Here is a 23,090-nt window from a genome sequence, read left to right as displayed (position 1 = left end):
TCTCATAAGGAGCATGCAACCTAGATCCCTTGTGTGTGCAGTTCACAATAGGATTCGCCCTCCTGTGAGAATCTAATGCCGCCACTGATCTCACAGGAGGTGGGGCTCAGGCGGTAATGTGAGTGATGGGGAGTGGCTGTAAATACAGATGAAGCTTCACTCACTTGCCCGCCACTCACCTCCTGCTGTGTGGCCTGGTTTCTAACAGGCTACGGGCTGATGTTGTGGGGTTGGATAATCCTGCTGTAGCAGGGTTGGGGACCCCCTGCTGTAGTATACATTTCTAGAACTTACTTATCCTGTGTAACTGAAACTTTGTATCCCTTGACCAACATCTTCCCATTCCTCCCTTCCCCTGCCCCTTTACCTCTACCCCTAGTTCCTGGCAACCACCATTCTACTCTCTGCTTCTGTGTGTTCAGCCTTTTTAGATTCCACATGTAAGTGAGATCATGCAGTATTTGTCTTTCTGTGCCTGGTTTATTTCACTTATCATAATGTCCTCCATGTTCATTAATGTTGCCAAAAATGACAGGATTTCTTTCTTTTTTAAGGCCGAATAGTATTACATTGTGTCTATATACCACATTTTCTTTATCCATTCATCTGTCAATGGCTTCTTAGGTTGTTTTTATATCCTGGCTTTTACGCAATGAACCTGAGAGTGTAGGTGTCTCTTTGACAAACTGATTTCACTTTCTTTGAAGATGTACCCGGAAGTGGGACTGCTGGATCATATGGTAGTCCTATTTTTAACTTTTTCAGAAACTTCCATACTGTTTTCTACAATGGATATGCTAATTTACATTTCAACCAACAGTATGCAGGGGTTCCAATAGTTCTTGCTGTTTTAGTAGATATCTTATGAAAATAACTTTAAAATCGTACATGCATGTCTGGTAGTCAGTTTTGGAGCTCAAGTTGTGAACCTTCCCAACAGCTACCTTCTCCTGCCTGTCATGGTTTCAGTCCCTGCACCAGTGGAGTGACTTTCCTCAATATAGTAAAAAGTGTACTCATTATTTGTACAAATTATTTGTTAATTATTACCACATGTGCCAATATATATGAAGGCCAATGATCCTAACTGGAGGATATTTTGTAGACTGAGGAAAACACAATTTTTATCTTTATTATAATGCCTTTGACATACTTTCGGTCACAGTTTGTAATGGGTTTGCACATAGAAGATTAGAGATGAGTTGGTGAGTGTCTTCAGTTTAAGCGGCTATAACAAAATACCTTGGGCTGGGTGGTTTAAACAACAAACAGTTATTTCTCACAGTTCTGGAGGCTGGATAATGTAAGATCAAGGTGCTGGCAAATCTGGTATCTAGTGAGGGCCCACTTCCTGGTTTGCAGATGACTGTCTTCTTGTATCCTCACATGAGGGAGAAAAAGGGAGTGCAAGCTCTCCTATCTCTTTTGATAACGGCACTAATCCAGTTCACAAAGCGTCCACCCTTAGAACCTAATTACTTCCTAGAGGTCCCAACTCCTAATACCATCACATTGGGGGTTAAGACGCAACCTATGAATTTTGGTCAGACACAAACATTGAGTCCATAGCAGTGAGATTTGGTGGTGGTTGGGTGGCAGAGCCAGGGGATGAGGGTCAGAATTGGAAAAGGTGGGCATTGGAATGGAAAAGAGAGAATGAGATGTCACTCAGTGTCCTGAGGCTGAGAAGAGATTTCAAAGTATTAGATCAGACAGGAAGTTTTCAAGCGAAGTATTCTACCATAGAAGGCACCTCTTTCATATCTCTTGTAAAATCTTTAGTAACATTTGCATTTCACACTAATGTTTTTGTGTAAGAGGAAGTTCTTTTAGGTGAGTTTGGAGAAGAACAGAGTTCCAGCTGCCCATCTGGGAGATAAGTATATTTAAAAGTAACTAGTACTATGACACATATGTATCATTCAGGAACCTACTTCTTTGCCTTAACATATGATTTGCAGGGATGTTTATGTTAGTTCATATAAATCTACTCATTTTTTTTGTAACCACTGCTATTTTGAACAATAATGCAGTGAACATCCTTTTATATAAAACTTTATAACTATGCTAAGAGTATTTTTGTGCATAGATCTCAGGTGTGGAATTTCTGGGTCAAATAGGAAGTCTACTTTATGTTTAGATGCTCCTACCCATTGCCTTCTGAAAAGCTCTACTTTCTCTTAACAGTGTATAAAATGCCATTTTGCTCTTCACCAATATTTCATTTTGTTAGTCTTCTATTTTCAGTCTGAGAATTAAAAAGTGATTCTCATTACATTTTATCAGTGATGAGTAAAATTGTATGTGTGTGTTTTTCTGTTTTTTTGTTTGTTTGTTTTTGACAAGGTCTTGCTCTATCACCCAGGCTGGAGTGCAGTGGCACGATCTCCACTCACTGCAGCCTCCACCTCCAAGGCTCAAGCAGTCTTCCACCTCAGCCTCCCGAGTAGTGCACACCACCATGCTTGGCTAAATCTATCTATCCATCCAACTGTTTTTTTATTTATCTTGCCTGACCCAGTATTCACCAAATATTTGAAATCCTATTACCATTTTAGTATCTGTAAAAATTCTACAGATTTATGTTATGTAGAAAACTATTTCCTATTCAGGAACTGGCTTTAATATTTATAGAACGTGATTTTTTTCATAGGACTAAAATTGCTCCCTTGTTGTTTGTCTCTTTGAACTTTAGGAATCTTTACGTATTTCTGTATAGATGGTACATAAATCTCAATTAAAAAAAATACCAATTTCTTTAGCCATCCTACCTAGAAAACAAGTTATCTACTAGAGGAGCTAGTATAGTTACTAAGAGTTGTTACATATGAGTTATTAATATTAGGCTGCCTATTTTTATGCAGAAAATTCTCCTGTACAATAACTGTGATGAGTGTGAAAACTGTATCTTCATGAGTGAAGCTACAGGTGTATGTTATCTGGTTAGTTCTGTGAAGCCACATGGTTGTCATTTCCATCTATTTCAGGAGCTACATTGCAGAGGAGAGAATACACTTGTTCAGCACGCTCTAAGTTAGCTGTAATAAATGGTAGCTGTTGTAAAAAGGCTTAACTTTTCAGTTAATGGTCAAGTCAGCCAGCCTAGGAGGTCATGTGTTTGTTCAAAGCAGTGTTTGTGAGAAGCATCCTTAATTAGAGACATGAGTTATGGCTCTTACCAGTGTCATTGAGTGGAAGGTTTCCTGACTTGGAATCTTTGTTGCTACCTTCTATAACTTCATCTGAAAATCTGTGGTTATTTCTTCTCTTAGCAACTTCCCTTTGCCCTAATCAGGATTGTGGGGACTCAGTAGTTGGCTCCCTGGCATTGTGGCTTTGTACTGATGGAATTGTGGCTTTGAAGCAGTGGGAAGGTTGGACTTGGCTCTGCAAGACTATAGTTATGTAGGAACATCAACTAAATTTCATGCTTTTAACTTCTCTATGTGGAGTGAGCTACCCATTTCTCTACTGAGCTTAAAGTAACTGACTTCTTCAATATCTTTCCAGTTTCAATTTATTTTGTGAGGAGGAGTACTTTTCAAGAAGTCAGTTATAAATTTGACAGTAAAAATTTAATCCACAGACCTTGTAAACATCCAGATGACATGTATTTTATGTAGCTTTAGCTTTATTGTGTGGCCCACTGGGATGGTAATGTGCTATGACATGAAACTTGAGTCTTCAATAATAAAACTCTATAAAAATAATCGTTCTAGCAAACATACCTCTGGAATATTTTCTCCAAATTTGTTTTATCTTTAGTTGTTTCTTCTAATTTTAAGGTAGTTTTATTGGTTTGCACATACCCCAAAGAAGAAATACCATTACCAAGAAATACTTTTACCATGGAGTAATATATATTCTTGATAGTCAGTAGTATAATTTTTAATTGTAAATGGTCCTTAATTTCATTTTATTCTCATGGAATTAATATTTGATCTGTGTAGCTAGAAATGTATTAATCTGGTAATTAATGTACATTACGCCAGAAACCTTCTGAAGCATTTTCGAGACATTCTAGTAGGTGTTATAAATAGTGCAACAGATTTTATGTATTTTTTATATCTGCAAAAGAGTTGGTATATAAAAAGATATGTTTCATAGTACTTGTTCATGGACTAGTTCATTTGTTACATTGGGAGATGTTAGTGTCATCAGTGACTTGGCATACAAATGGGATGTTCTACAGAACATCATAGGGTTATTAAGGATCATTTGATCAATAAATCAGTGAAAAGCTTGGCATTCATTAGAGGTGAAAAATTGAAGGACAAGTACCTTTAAAAAAGCTTGATTTCATCTGATACTTGTAAAATATATCTTGGAGACAGAAGTTCTCTATTTGCAACATGCAAGCATCTTACTGTGCCTTACTTAAATTAGGTGGCTTCTCAATGTCTTCCAGTTGATTGAATGCATGGGTTCTCTGCCATCCCAACCCAGATGGTGACATTGGCATCCTTCTTGACAAAAGTATTTATTCACCTGGCTATGCACAGACATCTTACTACTTAAAATATGTCATTGGCTTTAGGCCAATATCTAGATGTTGTGGCTTTGGTTGAACATAGTTAAAAGGCATTATGCTGTCCCAGGTTCTTTTATAATTAAGCAACTTAAGTCATGTTCCTTAAGTCATGTTATGTCCCAAATTTGGAAAGAGAAAAAATGAATTAGGGAGGAATATAGTATTTTTAGAAGATGGGAGCAATCCTGTGTTCCAACCTGGATGCTCTAAAAACAAAATAGTTTCTACCTTTTTATGATAATGCTGTCTACTTATTGTTTTGTAGAAAATCTAAGTAGCAAAGAAAGGTATAAAGAAGAAAGCAAACATTCTGTCAAATATCACTGTCTTTCCTTTAAAAACCCTCCTCAATGTTTTGTAGAATGTCTTCCTGGACTCCATTCTGTGTGCGTATATGTATGCGGCTTAAATGGTATTCTTTATATTATGTTTTGCATTCTGCTTTTGTCACCTAAAGTATGATATGCATGACTTTTCATATCTAAGAAAATAAATATAGAATTATAATATCTACTACAGTTTAGTTAACCAGGTTTATATTTTTTTATGGGCATTTAGGAATTTTCCTTTTATTTAAAAAAAAGTAGTTTTTGCAAAAATTTGTCAGTTGTATTTCTGTAAAGGGAATTGGTTAGTCAAGGGATGTGCACATTTGTCATTTTGGTACATAGAACCACATTGTTATGCAGAAAATTTTTATTCCCAATTACAGTATGTGGGATTGCCTGTTTTTACTCTTTAGTCAACACTGAATGGTATCCATCATCTTCATCTTTGGCAGTCTGATTAATCACAGATAGTATCTTTATTTTTAATTTTTCATTCTTTTATCATATTCATGGCTTTAAATATTGATACCATATGTAATCTGACATCTCCATCTTATACCTTATTATCCAGACTTGAAATATTCAAGTACCTGTAATGCTAGACATCTCGTAATATTTATTTGAACTTGCCCAAAATTGAACCCCTGATGTTTTACTTAGACTTGTTTCTTGCTGCTCTTCTGCATATCTGTTAGTGGCTAATCCATCATTGCATTGCTCAGATCACAAATCTTGGAGTCATGCTTGCCTCCTTCTTTTTGTGTCTCATGCTTCATATCCAGGTACTTTCTCAAAACCTGTTCACTTTCAGAAGATATTTAGAACTCTACTACTTCTCTTCACATCTGTGGCTACCAACCTGGATAAGCTCTAATTATCTCTCTCCTGCTGCATTGCTGTTGCTTCTCCACTTTGTGGTTTCCCCTACATTTTGTTGTCAACACAGCCATCATGGCATCCTGTTAAATGTCAGGTGAATTGTGTCCCTCATCTGCTCAAAATCCTGCAGAAAGTTACATCTCTCTTAGAATAAAAGACAAAATTCCTGCACTGGCCAGTCAGGCCGTACACGATTTGCTTCTCCTCCTCACTTCTCCCATTCTTCTGACTGCATCTCTCCACTTCTCTGCCCCTTTCACATGGCTCCAACCACACTGGCTTCCGTGATGTTTCTTGCCTAGGTCACCCGAATACCCACCCTTGCTCCCTCATATCCATCAGATCTTATCTCATAGGTCACCTTCTCAGCTAGAATTTTCTTGATCACCTATTTAAAATTGCTACCCCATTCTCTGAAATATTTGTTATCTTCTTTCTTGCTTTTTCTCCATCACATTTATCCCTTCCTAATATAGTACATACTTTTTCATTTGTTTATTGTCCTTCTCCTCTGCTAGTGTAAAAGCTTCGTGATAGCAGGGACGTTGTCTTTTGGTTCATGGCTGTAGGCTCAGCATCTAAAATAGGACTTGCTAGTAGAGGCATGAAACGCATAGCGTAGACCTGGCATAAAATAAAACGATGAATGAAATTTTAGGAGTGCTATTTGGAAGGGAGTCCTTTTGTCCATTTTCATCTTTTCTTATTAAGATGCCATAACTTCTTATATTAGCAACATTACACTTCTGTTTTATGTTGCAGATATTTATTTTGTCATCAAAGATTTTTGCTTTGGAGCTTTAAGTTTATTTATTTCTGTCATTTCAATGTCTGGTTTACCTTGCTTGGAAAGCCTTTCCAGACTCAAAAGTTATTTTAAAATTTACTTGGATTTTCTTCTAGTACATTTAAAGTGTTATTCTTCATTTTAAGAAAAATACCTAAATTGATTTGCAATTTATCTTATTGTAAGAGGTGAGTAGTAGATCCAACATTACTTTTGCCCAAATATCTGGACGTTTGCCTCAAAGCCATTTACTAAACTTTCTACTCTTTTCCCACCAATTTTAAATGCCATATTTCTCCTGTACTAAATGTTCATGTATTTTATGTAATGCAAGAGACCTACTTGTTTTTCTGTTTTATTGATCTATGTATTTCCATGCTGTCATTTTAATTTCTTTGGGTAAATAGCACATTAGATTATCTGTGATTTATCCTGACTAATCTTAAATATCTGTTCTTTCATGCTTTCTCTATATCTTTCACAAATAAAACCAAACATGAAAATGTCTTTCTCACCAACATTATGCTAATAGGTTATGCTTGTAAGTTTAATATTATGTCTGCTAAACTAAGAAAATATATAAATTAATAGGCTATAAATAAAGTGACTTTTCTTTAAATTACTTTTTTTGTTTTTGTCACATGTATTATAAAAACCCATCAGTTATGATTTGTTTTATGTAATATGAGATAATAGTTTAATTTTTGATTTTTTAGCATTTATGGGACTTATTATCATGCCATCTATAGTAGAATAAGATTTTATTTACTGATTTGTGCCGAATGGGTTTATACTGGTGTGTAATGTAAAAGAGGTGGAGTGAGCAGTGTTTGCTGTTTTGTTTTGGTTTTGTTTTTGAATTTTAGATCTAGTTAGTGGCTTTTCATTGTTTCTTGTTTGTCAGTATATTTTTGTTTCTTATGTACCTGGGTGCTTAATATTGTTTGGGAAATCTATGCTGTTTGACCTTCACAAGTTACCGCAACTTTTTGAGCCTTAGTTTTATCATTTGTAAACTGGAGTCAGTAATAGTGTTTTATTAATCCAGTTACTGTTGTAATTAAGTGAAATGATTTATGTAAAGTGTTTAGAATAGCATTTGACACAAATTAAATATTTAATGAATGTTAATTAGGGTTAATTATAACATGAATAAGTGCTCTAGTGTAATTTAGGGGAAAAGCAGCACCTAGGACTAGAATTATTTGAACTGATTCAGTGAAGTTGAGAGAAAAGGGTGAAAACAATTTCTCTTTTAATAATTTCTTTTATCTGTGTTGCAAATTTTGTACCAGCAGAGTAAAAGCCTGGCCAGTGATAGAGGAGGCTTAGTTTTCAGAGAAAGTACACACAGTTTCACTACAAAGTAGGCCCTGAGAAATCTCAGTGTGTATTCAGATTAGCAGTTTGAGATAATAGGAATAATTTTTTTTTTACTATTTATCAAGTTAATAATTATTGCGAGCATTCGAAAGTTATTTTTCCTCTTGCAAACGCAGCACATTTGTCTTTACAATTTTACGGTGGAAGAATGGCACTAGAAGAAACAGATACTGTCCACCTTCCCTTCTTTCCTCTTTCGCATCATGAATCCAAGCTCCACTCGTTCATTGTAATGACTGGTTGATTCTAGATCCTCCTGACTCAGTGTTTTTCCTCTGCAGACCCACTCTGAGGAGAGACCGTTCCAATGTGAAGAATGTAAAGCTTTGTTCCGGACCCCATTTTCTTTACAGAGACACCTGCTAATACATAACAGTAAGTCACGATTCAGGCAGTTGAGAATATAAGGAATTATCTCATACTTTGTTTTTATAACCTTTGAGAATGTAGACATCCCAGAGGTGTGCCTATAAGTATTTATATAATCTGACTGTAAACATAAGAAAGACCGAAAATTCTGCCTTTCACCTTTTTTCGCTTTATATTTGCTTTATTTTTCCACAGTAATATTAATTATTTTATGAGATATTTTATTTTCTATAATTTCTTCCCATTATTTAAAGTTTCTATATAAAAGCATTTTCCATATTCAGGAAGACATCTTTGAGTTTTGTTTTGACACATGATTTTGTTTCCTTTCAAATATAATGATTAAGAAAACGTGTCAGACTCTTTAAAATATGCAGATATCTGGCATCGTTTTATGAGCTCACAAACTTTTCAAGTTGTAAAGGATCAGAGTGCACATCTGATCGGACACCTTAATTTGAGCAGGATACAAAATATTGAGGCTCCAAAGCACCATGACATACTTAAGATTTCACAGCGCAAGGAGTAGCAAACAGGTCCCTGATAGGTGCTTTTCCTACTTACCACTGCCTGAGATTTCTTCTTTTGTCAGAGGCAATTTTTTTCTTTTGGATTAATTTTATACATACACACCATGAGGTGCGTTTCCTACTTGCTACTGTCTCAGATTTCTTCTTTTTGCAGTCACATTCTTTTTCTTTCTGATTAAGTTTCATACATACGCACCATGAAAGTCTAACGCCTACACTTAGAGCTCTTTTTACAACACCACAGAATGTCCAGTTATATCACTAAAGGATATCCCTTCATTGAGAAGAACATGTTATTGCCAAGCTGAGTTTTAAAGTGGATTCTCTGTTTAGATGCTGAAGTAGCCAGAAACTTACTACAGTACTGTATCTAAAATTAATGGAAAAATTGTGTACCATGGGTAATATTTACACTTCTTACTTTTAAGTTAATTAGCTTAATCAGTAGAAAATCCTCTATACACATGAAGTTCCTACTGCTGCTTAAACTTTTAATATTCCTGAGGAAAGAAAAAAGTAATTAATTTTGACAGTTGGTTATACAGAGGCAGTATCTTGGAGAAATTTCCTCTGGTCAAGTGTTTAAAATGCCAAATAATAAAGATACTAAGATTTCTTAAAATAAGTATTGAGTGGTAATGATTCTGATGAAATGCAATCTGCTTCCTGTAAAAAAAGGCAGTGTTATGCTCTCAGGTCATTCTGCATTCAGCTTACAGGTCTAAAGAAGTTATTAGCACAACTTACCATTTTTCTTATTAAAAAGAATTATGTGTTTAAAAATAAAATTTGTTGTGCAATTGCAGGAATTTCTATTATAGTTCATTACCAGTTTGATTTAGAAAAATAACTGTTATGAGATGAATGAATGTTAGAATAGAGATTTGGACAAGTAAACCTCATTCATACTATTGAAATATGGCTAAATTTGACTTGATGCTTGGGAAGTTTTGCTTGGGAATGATGAAATTTTATTTCTAATAACAGCAAGGAATTCTTAACAGAAGTAATCTACCACCTTTGCTTTCAGTTTTTTGGTTCTCATTCACTTGAGAAATAGGATTAAAGTGACTATGTGTAGACTGTGCTGTGGAGTATGTATTTAATATGATGTTGATCAGCACATTAATCACAGGCTTTGTGAAGATGCATCGTGACATTTGGCCAGGAAAATCAACTTTGATAACTGAGTGAGTAAATGAGTTATTTTAGGGAAATAAAGTTAGATATCAGTTAGTGAAAAGAATGGGAAAACCAGAAATGGCTAAAATAGGGAGGACAAAATACTACGTCTTATGCAATATGAAAATTAAAACCCATTTATTTAACTTTAAAATATGAAAGCTGTTGTTAGAAACTTACATCAGCTTTCTGGCTCAAAATGTGAAGAATAACTTGTAATGATTTTGGAAATTGTTGCTATTTCCCAATATGCTGAAAACCAAAAGGCAAGTTGCTGGCTAGCTTGTAGGTACTAAGATAGGGAAAAAATCTGATAAATTTAACACAAAGAAATCTGCAATTAAAGTATGAAAGAAGGAAGGTAAGGACTTCCTTGCTATAGCTTGATGAGATTTTGTACAGGGACCAACATTTTTATTCACTTGATAGTTTAATGAAAATGCTTTGATAGGAACAATCTTAGAGGTTTTTTTAAAAAGATCTCTTTCAGTACCTGAATCGATTTGATATTAACATTAATGTTTACAGTCTTTTATCAATTGATATTTCCTTATGCTATCACTGATTATACAACTTATACAAACAGAATGTTTAAATAAAACAGAAAGTATAAAGATAGTGTATAAGAATAATACTCTGCAACAAAAACACACAAAAAACCAAGCTCTCAGAATCCACATAGTTCATGCATTGTATGGACGTGACTTTGTTTCAGACATTAAATTTCAAAAGGACTCTAAGAGACTTTAAGTTAGAGAGGGATAATTCTATTTAGAAAGACAAAGAGAAGGTAATTTTTCTTTTCCTTTTCTCCTTCTTTTTGTCCCTCCCTCCCTCCCTTCCTTTCTTCCTTCCTTTCATGTGAAGAAATAATAGAGTCTTCATATTTCTAAATTTAGTGCTAGTTATGATGGAAGGAATTTAGAAGAGCTTGGCTAAAATTGAGATAATCTCTTATTTAGATATAGAAATTTAATTATTCTTAATTTTGCCTTGTTATCAATATGATATGGGAATCTATGCTAATATGATTGTTTTCTAAAAAGGCAAATTATATTCAAATACTAGTCTGTCTTATTTATATAGTCACATACTACATACATTTTATACTGTATTGTTATTAAACATTGTGTTCTCATTGCACACATTCATTGCTGAAATTGTATTTAAAATGGCCACTAAAACTTAGGCCCATGTGTTAAGAAGAACTATAAAAATAGCATTATATGAAAGTTAGAAAGTACCATAAGATTTCTATATATGTTTTCTGAGGTTGCTTTCCCCTCAGCCTCAGGCTGGATAATGAGAAGAAAGTGAAATACCCAGGGTGGCTAATAGTCTTGCTATCCCAATTTAATTCCTCTCTGAAAGACCCCCATCCCTCAAAGCCTTGGAGACTTTTTCCAACTGCCCAAGGGCTGAATCAGGGAGCCTCCAGTCCAGGAAGCAGGGGCATTGTAACTTTCCCTCTCCCAGAATGGGAGGGCCTGAGCTCTGATGCACACCCTCTGCCCTCAGAGGCTTTCCTCCTCAGCTCTCTACCTACAATCCAATTCTGCCTATTATCTATTCACAGGAGGTTATAGGGACAGTGGTGGGATTTGAGGGGACTTTGGGAGGGGCTCAAAGGCAACTCACCTTGCTTGACAGAGGTCTTGTGTCACTGGAGTCTATTTACCTCAAATCCCAGCCCCCGCTGTAGAAGTACATACTTTTAAAAAATGTTCATGGTAACTTTGAGAATTTTGCTAATTCAGTCCCCACGTTTTCCGGTTGAGAAGACTGAAGATGTAAGATGAAAGGACTTCTGCCTGGTCACACAGTGAATTAGCAAATAATGGAACTGGAATTTGTTGTAAAAAATAAAAAGTTAACATTCTTAGAGCTACAAAGCCAACATTTTGGAGAAAGCAACTAAGTCTGGCATACATGGGAGGAAATTAATAGGACCCTGCTATTGCTTCTTAAATGTTTCTCTTTGTTTCTAAGGTGAGAGGACTTTCAAGTGCCATCACTGCGATGCTACCTTTAAGAGGAAGGATACATTAAATGTTCATGTCCAGGTGGTTCATGAAAGACACAAGAAGTATAGGTGTGAGCTATGTAATAAGGCCTTTGTTACACCTTCAGTGCTTAGAAGTCATAAGAAAGTAAGTGGAAGTCTTCTGTTAGTTTGAACAGATTACGTGTTTAAGCAGTATGGGTATATATGTTAACTAACGTGATAATTATATATTAATCTATCAAAATATTTACTCAAAATGACAAATGCATGATTTATATCAGCTCTTCAGACAATGTTCACTTTCTTCATCTTTCAGGATAGACCTATTTTTTTCCATGAATGAGAACCTGAGTTAGATGTAGACTCTTCATAACCCATAGCTTTGCTGATAGATGGCTTCTAAAAAGTACTCAATGAGCAGGAGCTTATCAATTTTTATATATTTTTGAATTAATGTAGGCTGTTTCTTTCTAAGAAATATGAGTAGTACTTTAATAATTTTATATTTCAAAGTGAATTCTTATGTTTATTGGCAAGTTAATAGACTGAACCCTTTTGTTATTGGGATAGGCTTTGATCTTTACCTCTCTAGAGCATAGGGAAGTTTCTGGTACAGAATGGGGACTCAATAAATACTTGGTTAACTCAAAGAAAATGTTCATATAGTGATTTGGAGACTTTTTTGTGTGTGTCTTATGCTACTTGGGTCATTACCTCAAGGGAATCAAGTTTATTTTTTACGTGCTCAATAATGTGTTTTAAAGTATATATTTTAAATAGTAAAATTTGTATTGTAACAAATACACTTAAAGGTTTTAATGTTGACTTTTTTCCTTATTTTGGAGACAGAGTCTCGCTCTGTTGCCCAGGCTGTAGTGCAGTGGTGTCATAGCTTACTGTATCCTTGAACACCTGGGCTCAAGTGATCCTCCTGTTGAAACCTCCTGAGTAGCTGAGACTAGTCATGTCTCACCATGCCCAGCTAATTTTTTAAAATTTTTGTAGAGATAGGGTCTTGCTATGTTGCCCAGGATGGTCTTGAACTCCTGGGCTCAAGCTATTCTCCTCTGAAAGTGCTGGAATTACAGGCATGAGACACTGCACTCAGGCAGTGTTAACTTTAGAAGTAACCATGAAGTATGGTAGTTTTCTGCCATTAGTATGTGATACTGAATGAATGTGAAGAAATAACTCCTGTTTCAGTATCTATCTATCTTATCTGTCCTTAATACAACTGTTTCAAAAGGATTGAATTGAGTAACTTTCTTTTCCTGTATTTTTTTAATATTTAATTTTTATGGGTACATAGTAGATATAGTTATATACAGGAGATATTATATATATATATATTGTTTGTTTGTTTGTTTGTTTGAGTCAGAGTCTCACTCTGTCACCCAGGCTGGAGTGCAGTGGTGCCATCTCGGCTCTCCGCTCTCCACAACCTGTGCCTCCTGGGTTCAAGCAATTCTTGAGCCTCAAACTCCCAAGTAGCTGGGATTATAGGTGCCTGCTACCATGCCTGGCTAATTTTTTGTATTTTTAGTAGAGACGGAGTTTCACCATGCTGGCCAGGCTGGCCTTGAACTCTTGACCTCAAGTGATGTGCCCGCCTTGGGTTCCCAAAGTTCTGGGATTATAGGCATAAGTCACTGTGCCCAGCCTGAGCTATTGTATTTTGATACAGGTATTCAGTGTATAATAATCACATCTAGGGTATATGGGTTCCTGTATTTTTAATGCTGAGTAATAATGATATTATCTGGTTTTTTTAGCTCTCTGAATAAACTAGTCTTTCAACTTTCTTTGCTTTAATTACTTTTTGCATGAATTTAACACATTTTTTGTTGACTTTCAATAAATAAAGGAAAAGTATAGTGAGCTTTCAAGAGAGATTACTTTGTCTGCAATAATAGTCACACAGTATATTCGTAGTGTGTTGCTCATTTTAATCTCATAAATTTATTCAGTATTCTTAAAGTGAGCTGTTTCCATGCTTTCTTGTTCATATTTAAGATAGTTTAGTATTATACCTTTAATGTCTTTTGAAACTAGCTAACCAAAATTGGAACCTAATAATAGATATATTTTTGAGTTAAGTGAAAGGAATATTTTAATTTTTTTCATTAATATAACCCTAATATCCTTTAGTTTGGAACTTCTTCAGTTTGGAACCAATGGCAGTCATATAAATGAACAATGAAATACATAGCAGCAAAAGAAATGCTGTGATTTTATAAATAAATTACAAATAAATTAGTAATTATCTGTTTGGAGTAATTCAGTGCTATAACAATAGATATGTATATATAATTTCTAAACAATAATGAAACACAAATTGTCATATTTTGCCCCTTCTGTCAGGGAATGGAAAGAAGAGAGGTCTGTTATAAGTTAAAATGTTATATATTTTACTTTAGATTGAACCATAATGTGGACCTGGGGAGTAAAGGCTCTTACTGAAATGTAAAGATAAATAACTATTTTGTATATCAGCTTGTAGTAAAAATGGAAAGTTAAGTGCTTGCCAAATACAAAATCCAGGAGATGCTTGTTTTACACAGTGCTGTTGGCTAGCATGGTAGTTGATTCGATTGTGTTTTTCAAACTTGAGTATAATATAAATTGTTTCAAGGAAAAAAAATCAAAAGACACTGATACTGACTAAGGTCTTTAGTTTATAGCTCTTTAAAAATTATAAATATGATAGTACATATCCAAATACACATTTTAATACCAAAATGCAAATTCGCTAATTAAATAATAAGGCTGCAAAGTCAATTATGTTAATGTTAACAACTTAATATGGAGGATGAAAATGTTTTGCTATGGTGATGGTTCTTTGATGTTGTCAGGTGATGAGGTAATTGCCCCACCCCTTTTTCTCTATGACAGCCAGTGTTGTCTTCTGAGAAATGTCATTTAAAAAAACCTTTTTCTATTCTTTTTTCATTTGTCTATGTCAGTTCAAATACCACTTGTCAGTAATTTGTTCTTAACAACAAAGGCAAACACAGGCCCTGGAAGCTCTGTTTTGTGATTATAACCTAGATGATTGTAACCTAGATGATAAAATTAATACTTTTATTAATTTTTAGGTTACATTGAAACAAAATTCTAAAAGTAGTCTTAGAAAGGATGTGTACATACCTGAAGGAATTGCTTTCACCTCCCCTTTTCTCCAATCTCTTAAGTTTGAGAAACACTGGGACTTGAGAAATAGCTCTGACCCTTCATTTATTGGAATTATCTGTTTTTATGTTGGGAGCAAAACTGGTCTCCTAATGAGACTGTAGGGCCAGTTTAAAATGCTCTGTCTCCCTCCTCTTTTGGGGAGGGGTCACTCCTTTCTCTTTGAACTCTCCAGCATTTATCGAAACTTGCTTTTAACTATACTTATTCACCTTTCCTCATGTGATTGTTTAGCTTAGATTAAAGGCATGTTGAGGGCAGAAATATGCTTTCAAATTGACTGCTCAGTTACCACCTGGTGATTTTAAAGGTCAAATCAGATTTATATTCCTTTTTGCTTTGCAGTAAAACCAGTCTAGTCAAACATCATAACACAAGTAATAGATGACTTTATTAAGATTAATTCTGTCTTCAAGAGTTAAATATACACAAAGAATGTGAAAAATGCTTCAAATGAAGTGTTTCTTGGCAGCTGGGAAGGGTAGCTATAGCCCTATTTTGATTATGTGCTTTTGCTAGAATATACTGGTTTGTATAATTTAATCATTTTTAGTTGGGGCTCCATGAGGGCTTAAAAAAGTAAACTGCAGAATGATTTTGAAATTAACACTAATGCATGATTCTAAGGCACTTTTTTTTGAGCCAGTGGGAATATCCATCATAAATTGTTTAAAATCTCATTGTGAAATTAAATCATTTTAATGAAATGTAATCCTACAAAATAAGGATTTACTATTGTCAGAGGCATTTAATCATCTTTACCTAATTCTTTGTATTTATCCTTAGCCTTTTTATCCCTTTCCTTTTAGACACATACAGGAGAAAAGGAGAAAATCTGTCCATATTGTGGCCAGAAATTTGCCAGCAGTGGTACACTCAGAGTTCATATCCGGAGCCACACAGGTATGGAGATTGTAATTAGACTAGTGAAAAAACCACTTAGAGAAATCACATGCTTCCAAGACAGGAAATATTGTAATAATACAAATATCTTCCAGATTAAGAATTAATCTTGGCTGTTTTCTCTCTCTTAAAGCATTGTACAATCCAGTTTTTTCATCTAGAAGAATTTGGAATGAGTATATTTTCTTAAACTAAGTAAAACATCTAAAGTGGAAATAATGTTTTTAATGTTTGGTTGTGATATAACTGATTAACTTCTATATGATTCTAATGGATGGAATTAGAGAATAACAGTTTTACTTTTTATAGATAGTTAAGGGCATCAACTTGATTTATAATCCTTCCTGTAACCCATGTCAAATATGGCCTTTTTACCTTGGAATGTTGCTTGAATGCTGTAGGATTTTATTGGATACCAGGGTGGGTGATGTGAATGTAATATCTGTTATGCCACAGATTGCTTCCTAAAGGTCCCCTTCTTTTCTTAGCACTTCCTGTGTAATTTCTCCAATGAAAGAAAGCTGTGCCCTAGTGAAGGGTGAATGAACAACTAAATATACTTGAAAGAACCTTGTCTGGATTCTACCTATCACATAGATAAGCCCTTGAAAAACACTTGAAAGAATACTATTAATATTGATAACCAGATGATTTTACATTAGTCTGAAAACTTTTTTCAGTACCTAAACTCTAATTACATGGATAACTATGTGACAGGATTATACAGCTGAAGCTTCCTCTTCAAGGGCCATAGTATATGACTTTCTTTACCTTTGTATCCCCAGTACCTAGCTCAATGTCTGGCATAATAACTGTATTGTCAATGGGGAAATGTTAAAGTAGGCCAAAGAAGCAATACAGTGAATATTAGATATAGGTGGAGGAAGGGACACCCTTGGAGCATAATTTTTAATTTTCTGACTAAAACTTAAAGACATATGGTCAGCTTAGTATTTGTTATCTTAGAATAGGTACTTAAATACTTTTAAATGAAGCACATAACCAAGAACAGATAGCTGTGGAATAATGGGTGCTCTAAAGAAGAAAAGGAAGATTTTTCTTAATTAGAAGTCATCTAGAGAAAGTGAGGCTTTTAGGATCAAGTGTTGCAGAAGCAGAGAGCCCCAAAATGAAAAGCAGAGGGCAGCACATGGGAATGAGAAGCAGAGAACCATGTTGAGGGCAGGTGTACTTCAAATTGTGCCAACAGCCGGTGGCACCAGGTACTGATGGTACATAAGTAAGGAACTAATGAAGAGGGAACAGAAAGTTTTGAAGTTCCTGGCTAGCACTGCAGTCTAGTGGTGTAATCTTTGATGTCACTGGGCAGCCCGCTTTTATGTGTATTTGTGGCTGTATGGAGTTAGGATGGAGTAAGGGCAAGGGTGAAATCAACAGCCCTTCACTCTGATATCAGTAATTCTTAGAAGATATCTTTGTGCCATACTTAGACTTAGTTTGCTTAGCAGATATCATGCTGTATTAGTGTGCATGTGCATATAATTTGTGTATGAGAGGAGGGCAAGTAGAGAATAGGAAACATGTATTATATGTACATATCAGAATAGTCAGTTTATGGTAATGCCCCAAGACATGATGTAATTGTGTTATGTTTGGTATAGTGTGTTTTTAAAAGGCAGGGACTTACATTGTTCAGAATGCATTAAGATATAGCTACCAGCACAGAAAAGATGAACCCAATCCAGTAGAACCCTTGATTATTCAAAATAATTCCATCCTTGAGGATATTGTATGCCTACATTTTATTTTACTCATAGTATGGCTAGGCAGTGGAGAAGAATAAAGCACTTACACTAGTAATTGCTCCTAAAATTTTAATTGGTATTATCCTCCATAAAATTACAATAATAAGAGGATTTTTAGAGTTCCAAGAATTCTCTCTGATAAAATTATTAAATATATGTCATGGTTTTTGTTGTCTTATGTTTTATATTATGTATAATTTAAAGTATATTCTACACTCCAAATCACTTTATGTATCATTTGGTTATTTATTGTGTACATGAGTCTGGGCCAACTTGTTGTACAGATTCTGGCCTATTAAATTTGGCTTCTGATCAAGAGAACTGGTTATCTAAATTCAGACAGCAGTGGTAAGGCACAATGAACCAACACATACAATTTGATTGATAGATAAAGAAATTACATATATATGTGTTTGTGTATATATGTATATATATACACATATACATATACACACACATATATACATATACATATATATATATATATATATAGAAAGAAAGAGACAGAGAGACAGAGAAGGAGAAAGTGGTGTATGTGTTTGTGTGTCCACACAAAAACTCTAATTCTAATTGTCTATCTAGTTATTTACTTCTAACCAGATTTTTCTGTTTAAAATAAAACTTACCATACTTTCTCATTTTACAGTTCTTCTTTGGGTTATTTTGATGTCAAGCCTATGCCCTCAGTGACCACTGTCTAGCAGTGTGGCCGGGGTTGTGTTGGAAGTGGTTGGTGGCTGGCATCTGGGCCTCCATAACGGCCCTGGCACAAATTTGTTTTCCTGCACGGACAAATGATGCTTTCGCTTCCCTTTTATTTGCTTTGTCCTGTCCCTCAAATGATAAGCATCCATTTTCCCTCCCAGGCTACAGCCTGGTTCAGTAATCACATGGTTTTATGCAGTTATTTCACTAGTATGACAGCGGAGCTCCGAATGTTTTGATTCTGTAAATTCAGTGTTTTCTTCTCCCTGTGTTACTTTTCCTTATGAAGTCACCTGGTTTTATTCAGCTGTTTTTCAGTGCTAGGTGTAGCAATTTGTGGGTGTGCTATCACATGATCAAGGTGACAGTCACAACCTATTCATCAAGAAGTATTTAGTTGTACATTATTTAGGGAGGACACAATGAAGTGGCGAGGACCATGAGTGAAGGCAGGGTGGGGACAGTCAGGAGAGGACAGCTCCTCTGTGGAGCAGTGTTCTTTGGATCACTGATGCTCATGTTGTGGCCTCATCACTCCATACCATTCTTAAAAATAATCGAGGATTCTGGAAAGCTTTTATTTATGTGGGTTATATCTATAACTATTTGCCATATTAGAAATTAAAGCTGTTTACCATATTAGAAAATTTAAAAATGTTTACTTGTTAATTTACTAAAAGTAACAATATTACCCATTACATGTTAGCATACATATTTTTATAGAAAATACCTGCATTTGCTAAACTAGAAATCATTTAGTGTGAAAAGAGAAGTTGTTTTACATTTCTGAAAGTCTGTCTGGTTTAAGAGGAGACAGCTGGATTCTCGTATCTGTTTCTTCACTCATCCTGCTGCAATATGTTCTTTTGATTGCAGAATTTGAAGAAAATCTGGCCTCACGGATATGTAGTTAGAAGGGGAAAGTATTTTAATAGTTGTCAAATAATTTTGGATGTTATTACAGTGGATGATATTACCTTGGACATTATTACTACACTAAAACTCAAAAAGGGCTAGTGTTTTTAAAGGCTTATTGTTGTGTGGAACCTAAAATTATCTCAGTGAGCTTTGCCTATTCTGTGACAGTAAAATCAGTTGGACTGTGTTGCACTTCGAATGATCTTTTACCCATGCGTGATTCTGTAACATCATCATGTTACAGGTAACTTGGAAAATATTGGCTCACTAAGTTATGCAGATCTTTTATGTTTACTTTACTTAGAGGAAGAACGTTTTATCTTATTCAGGGGATGATATGTTAATATCATAGCTGATCTCATTAAATAGCCTAAATATTCAGAAGCCTTCAAGCACTTGGGAGCATTCTAAATTTTGTTTGACTGCTATAATTCCTATATTTCCTAACAATTCCTATCATTTCCTTTTTTCTTTATTTTTCTCAATGACAGGCTCACTTCTTTTATATGCAAAGAACAAATGTTCACAAAATGTTTAATAACCATAATTTGTCTGTCAGTCATTTTGTTTCATATAAAAATGATGTTTCATGAAAAAAACTGCCAGGTCAGCTTGCAACTCAATCACACAAGTGCTTTTCCTTGAGACAACTTTCATACATCAGCATGCGTTACAAGTGCTTTCAGCTTAATTTCCAAATATTAAAAAGATTATACACAAAGGTTAGAACTTAATAAAATTAATATGTTTTACTTTATCACAGATGTTCTCAAGTGAAACTGCCATTTATATCTACCATGATTTTGTGGCTGTGAAGGCTACAGTGACTAGTATTACAAATTGAGGTCACTAGCAGTTACCAGTTTTACTCACCATTACTTTTATACCATTAGTGTAAATGTCAACATGGTGAAAAAGACAAATAACGTAATAGTAATATTATGAAAGTAGTTTTGACCTTGCAGACGTTGTAAAGAGTCTTGGTGATTCCCAGGAGTACTCAGGCCATATTTAGGGAACAAATACTCTTGAAGGGCCCCCTGGCCAATGATAAATACCTAGGGAAAAGCAATTCATGTGAAATATGTGTTGGCTCATGTAAATAAGAGCCCAGCTGACAGAGGCCATTCTGTTTAACTGGGGCCATTTCTGTCTTGATTTCTCAGACTGGTATTGCTTCCAACTATCACTGTGGCATTCTTCATAATAAATTTTCAAGCTTTTGCCACTGCTGCTGCCGCCGCTGCAACGTTAATGTCCATTGGCATTGCCTTTGCTGCAAAAGTCAGTTGATGAGTAGGTCTGCCAACTTTGACTCTACTTTTGCATAGGAACTGTTCACTGTTGGGCTGATATTATGTTTATGACTGTAAATAGGAAAACATTAAGGCTTTCTAAATTTGGGCTTACTTGTAGATATAGTCTAGAACTCAACTCCAAAACTTGCCTGCAGATAGCAAAAGATAGAAATTTGATAAAAGATCATCCTATCAGTAAGGTTTTTGCTGATATTTGAAATTTTGTAGTCAGGGTTCAGAGGACTCTGAGTTCTCATGAGATTAAATAACTTTTCCTGCCTAGAGAGTTGCCGTGATTAGTAGAAACAGGTCTCAGGTTGTTTCCTGTTATACCCTCCTCTGCCATAGGAGTCAGTCTTGCATAATGGAAAGAGCAGGGGCTTTGGGACAGCTGGCTTGAGTTCAAACCCTAGCCCCCCGCCACTAGCTAGTCATATACTTTTGAGCTAATTTCTTCATGTCTCTAAGTCCCATTTTACATTGTACATTTTTGTGAAGAATAAATGAAATCATGTATGTAAAATACTCAGTGCTAGTTCATAGTAGATGGCCGGTTCATTGTCATAAGTATAATTTCTAAAATTCTTCTGTGATATCACTCCTTGTTAAGAGTACTTTTCCAAAGTTAAATGAATTGTGTTTATTAATATACCATGGCAAGCCTTTACTGAATGACATAACCTCCTATATTATTTTGTACTTTTCTTCTTATGTTTATTTACAGGACATCATATTGAGAATTTTCATGTTCAATACCTTTCCCTTTTATTTCTTCCAGCTTTATCAAGATCTTAAATTGTTGAACGTGTTGAAATTTTCATAACTTAGTTTCATAGATATAATCTTGGTTGACTATTGATAAGGAATTAATATCATGGTGTTTGGCATACTTAAAATCATGGAATTTTCTTAATATATTAATTTGGGGAAAATGCATTTTAGATGGCTGTGTTTCTGATTAACTAAGACTTTGTTTAAAAGAAGGCTAAGCATTCTTTTTAATACATGTTTAAATGATAACTCAGTTGAAAAAATATTTTTGGTGGTATTTAAAATTCTGAACTGTGTATGTCCCACCAATTTTTTCCTTGAAATTAAACCATAGTAACCTCCAAAATACGCTTAATAAATTGTTCTCCTTGCCATATAAAAACTTATCCTAGGCTTTTAATATTTACACTGCCTTATTTATTAGGCATAAATGCAAAGTATGCTTGATTCCTAAGTCTGAAGAGAGGTTACGGGCAATAATGTTTGTTTTATAAAAAGAACATTGTTATGTCCCTTGAAAAACTGTTTATAATGGCAAAAAATTGGAAAAGATCCTACATATTTAACATTAAAAGAACTCATAATTCATGGTATATCCATAAATTGGAATATTATATAGGTAACAAAAGTGATATGGATATATACTAATTAACATGAAAAGAAATGAGAAAGATAAGTTACAAAAACAGAAGGATATATTTTTGTAAGAATAAACCATTTGTATTTAAATAATTGAAAAGTTATCTACTAAATTATTAACTGCTTTTATTTCTATATGTTATAAATATGTTTAGTTTTAATTTTCTTTATGATTTTCTGTTTTCTAATTTTTATAATAATTTCTCTTGAATAATACAAATATTTAGTGTGTATATCATGATTGTGCAGGTAACTGTTATTATAAGATTTGTGCTAAAATACTTAGGTGTGAAACTTCTCTGCATCTTATTCTCAAATGGACCAGGAAGAAGTGCATATAAAAATACATGTTAAAAAAGAGAAATGATCTAATTTTTTTTTTCTGAGACATAGTCTTGCTCTGTCCAGGCTGGACACAACCTTTTTGTCCAATCATATTTTAAAACAGCTGTCCATACTTTCTTGAACCTAAGCATACAATTGAACTGTTTCCCTGCATCTGTGGATCTTCATTCTGAAGGCTCCCGTGTCACGTAAAACTATGATCAAATAAATTTGTTTGCCTTTTCTCCCATTTAAAAAAAAAAAAAAGAAATGAGAAGGAGAAAGCAAATTTGGTGAAATGTTAATAAATATTAAACCTAAGTGAGTTTATACAGTGTCCACTGTACTATTCTTCCAACATTTCCTCATGTTTGAAATTTTCATATTTAAAAATAAATAGGGGTCGGGTGCGGTGGCTCACGCCTGTAATCTCAGCACTTTGGGAGGTTGAGGTGGGCAGATCACCTGAGGTCAGGAGTTTGAGATCAGCCTGGCCAACATGGCGAAACCCCGTCTCTACTAAAAATACAAAAATTAGCCTTGGTGATGGGTGCCTGTAATCCCAGCTACTTGGGAGGCTGA

The 23,090-nt window shown here is 34.7% G+C and overlaps 1 protein-coding gene across 7 annotated transcripts in view; it reads left to right on the top strand.

The window, feature by feature from the left end:
• Positions 1 to 23,090, top strand: part of PRDM5 (PR/SET domain 5) — a 236,345-nt gene that overhangs the window by 135,093 nt on the left and 78,162 nt on the right. For all 7 annotated transcript variants that reach the window (XR_010156344.1, XM_009448212.4, XM_054683350.2 and 4 more), the window contains 3 exons: positions 8,191 to 8,284; positions 11,980 to 12,140; positions 15,994 to 16,087. Coding sequence is in view for 6 of the 7 variants with exons in the window: in XM_009448212.4 (XP_009446487.1) it covers positions 8,191 to 8,284; positions 11,980 to 12,140; positions 15,994 to 16,087 (349 nt within the window). In the remaining variant the exon portion in view is untranslated. The remainder of the gene's footprint in view (positions 1 to 8,190; positions 8,285 to 11,979; positions 12,141 to 15,993; positions 16,088 to 23,090) is intronic.

Source organism: Pan troglodytes, chromosome 3, assembly GCF_028858775.2.
Source record: "Pan troglodytes isolate AG18354 chromosome 3, NHGRI_mPanTro3-v2.0_pri, whole genome shotgun sequence".
In the NCBI taxonomy this organism is placed as follows: Eukaryota; Metazoa; Chordata; class Mammalia; order Primates; family Hominidae; genus Pan; species Pan troglodytes.
The sequence above is the reverse complement of the archived record's forward strand: the minus strand, read 5'-3'. Positions and strand labels throughout refer to the sequence as shown.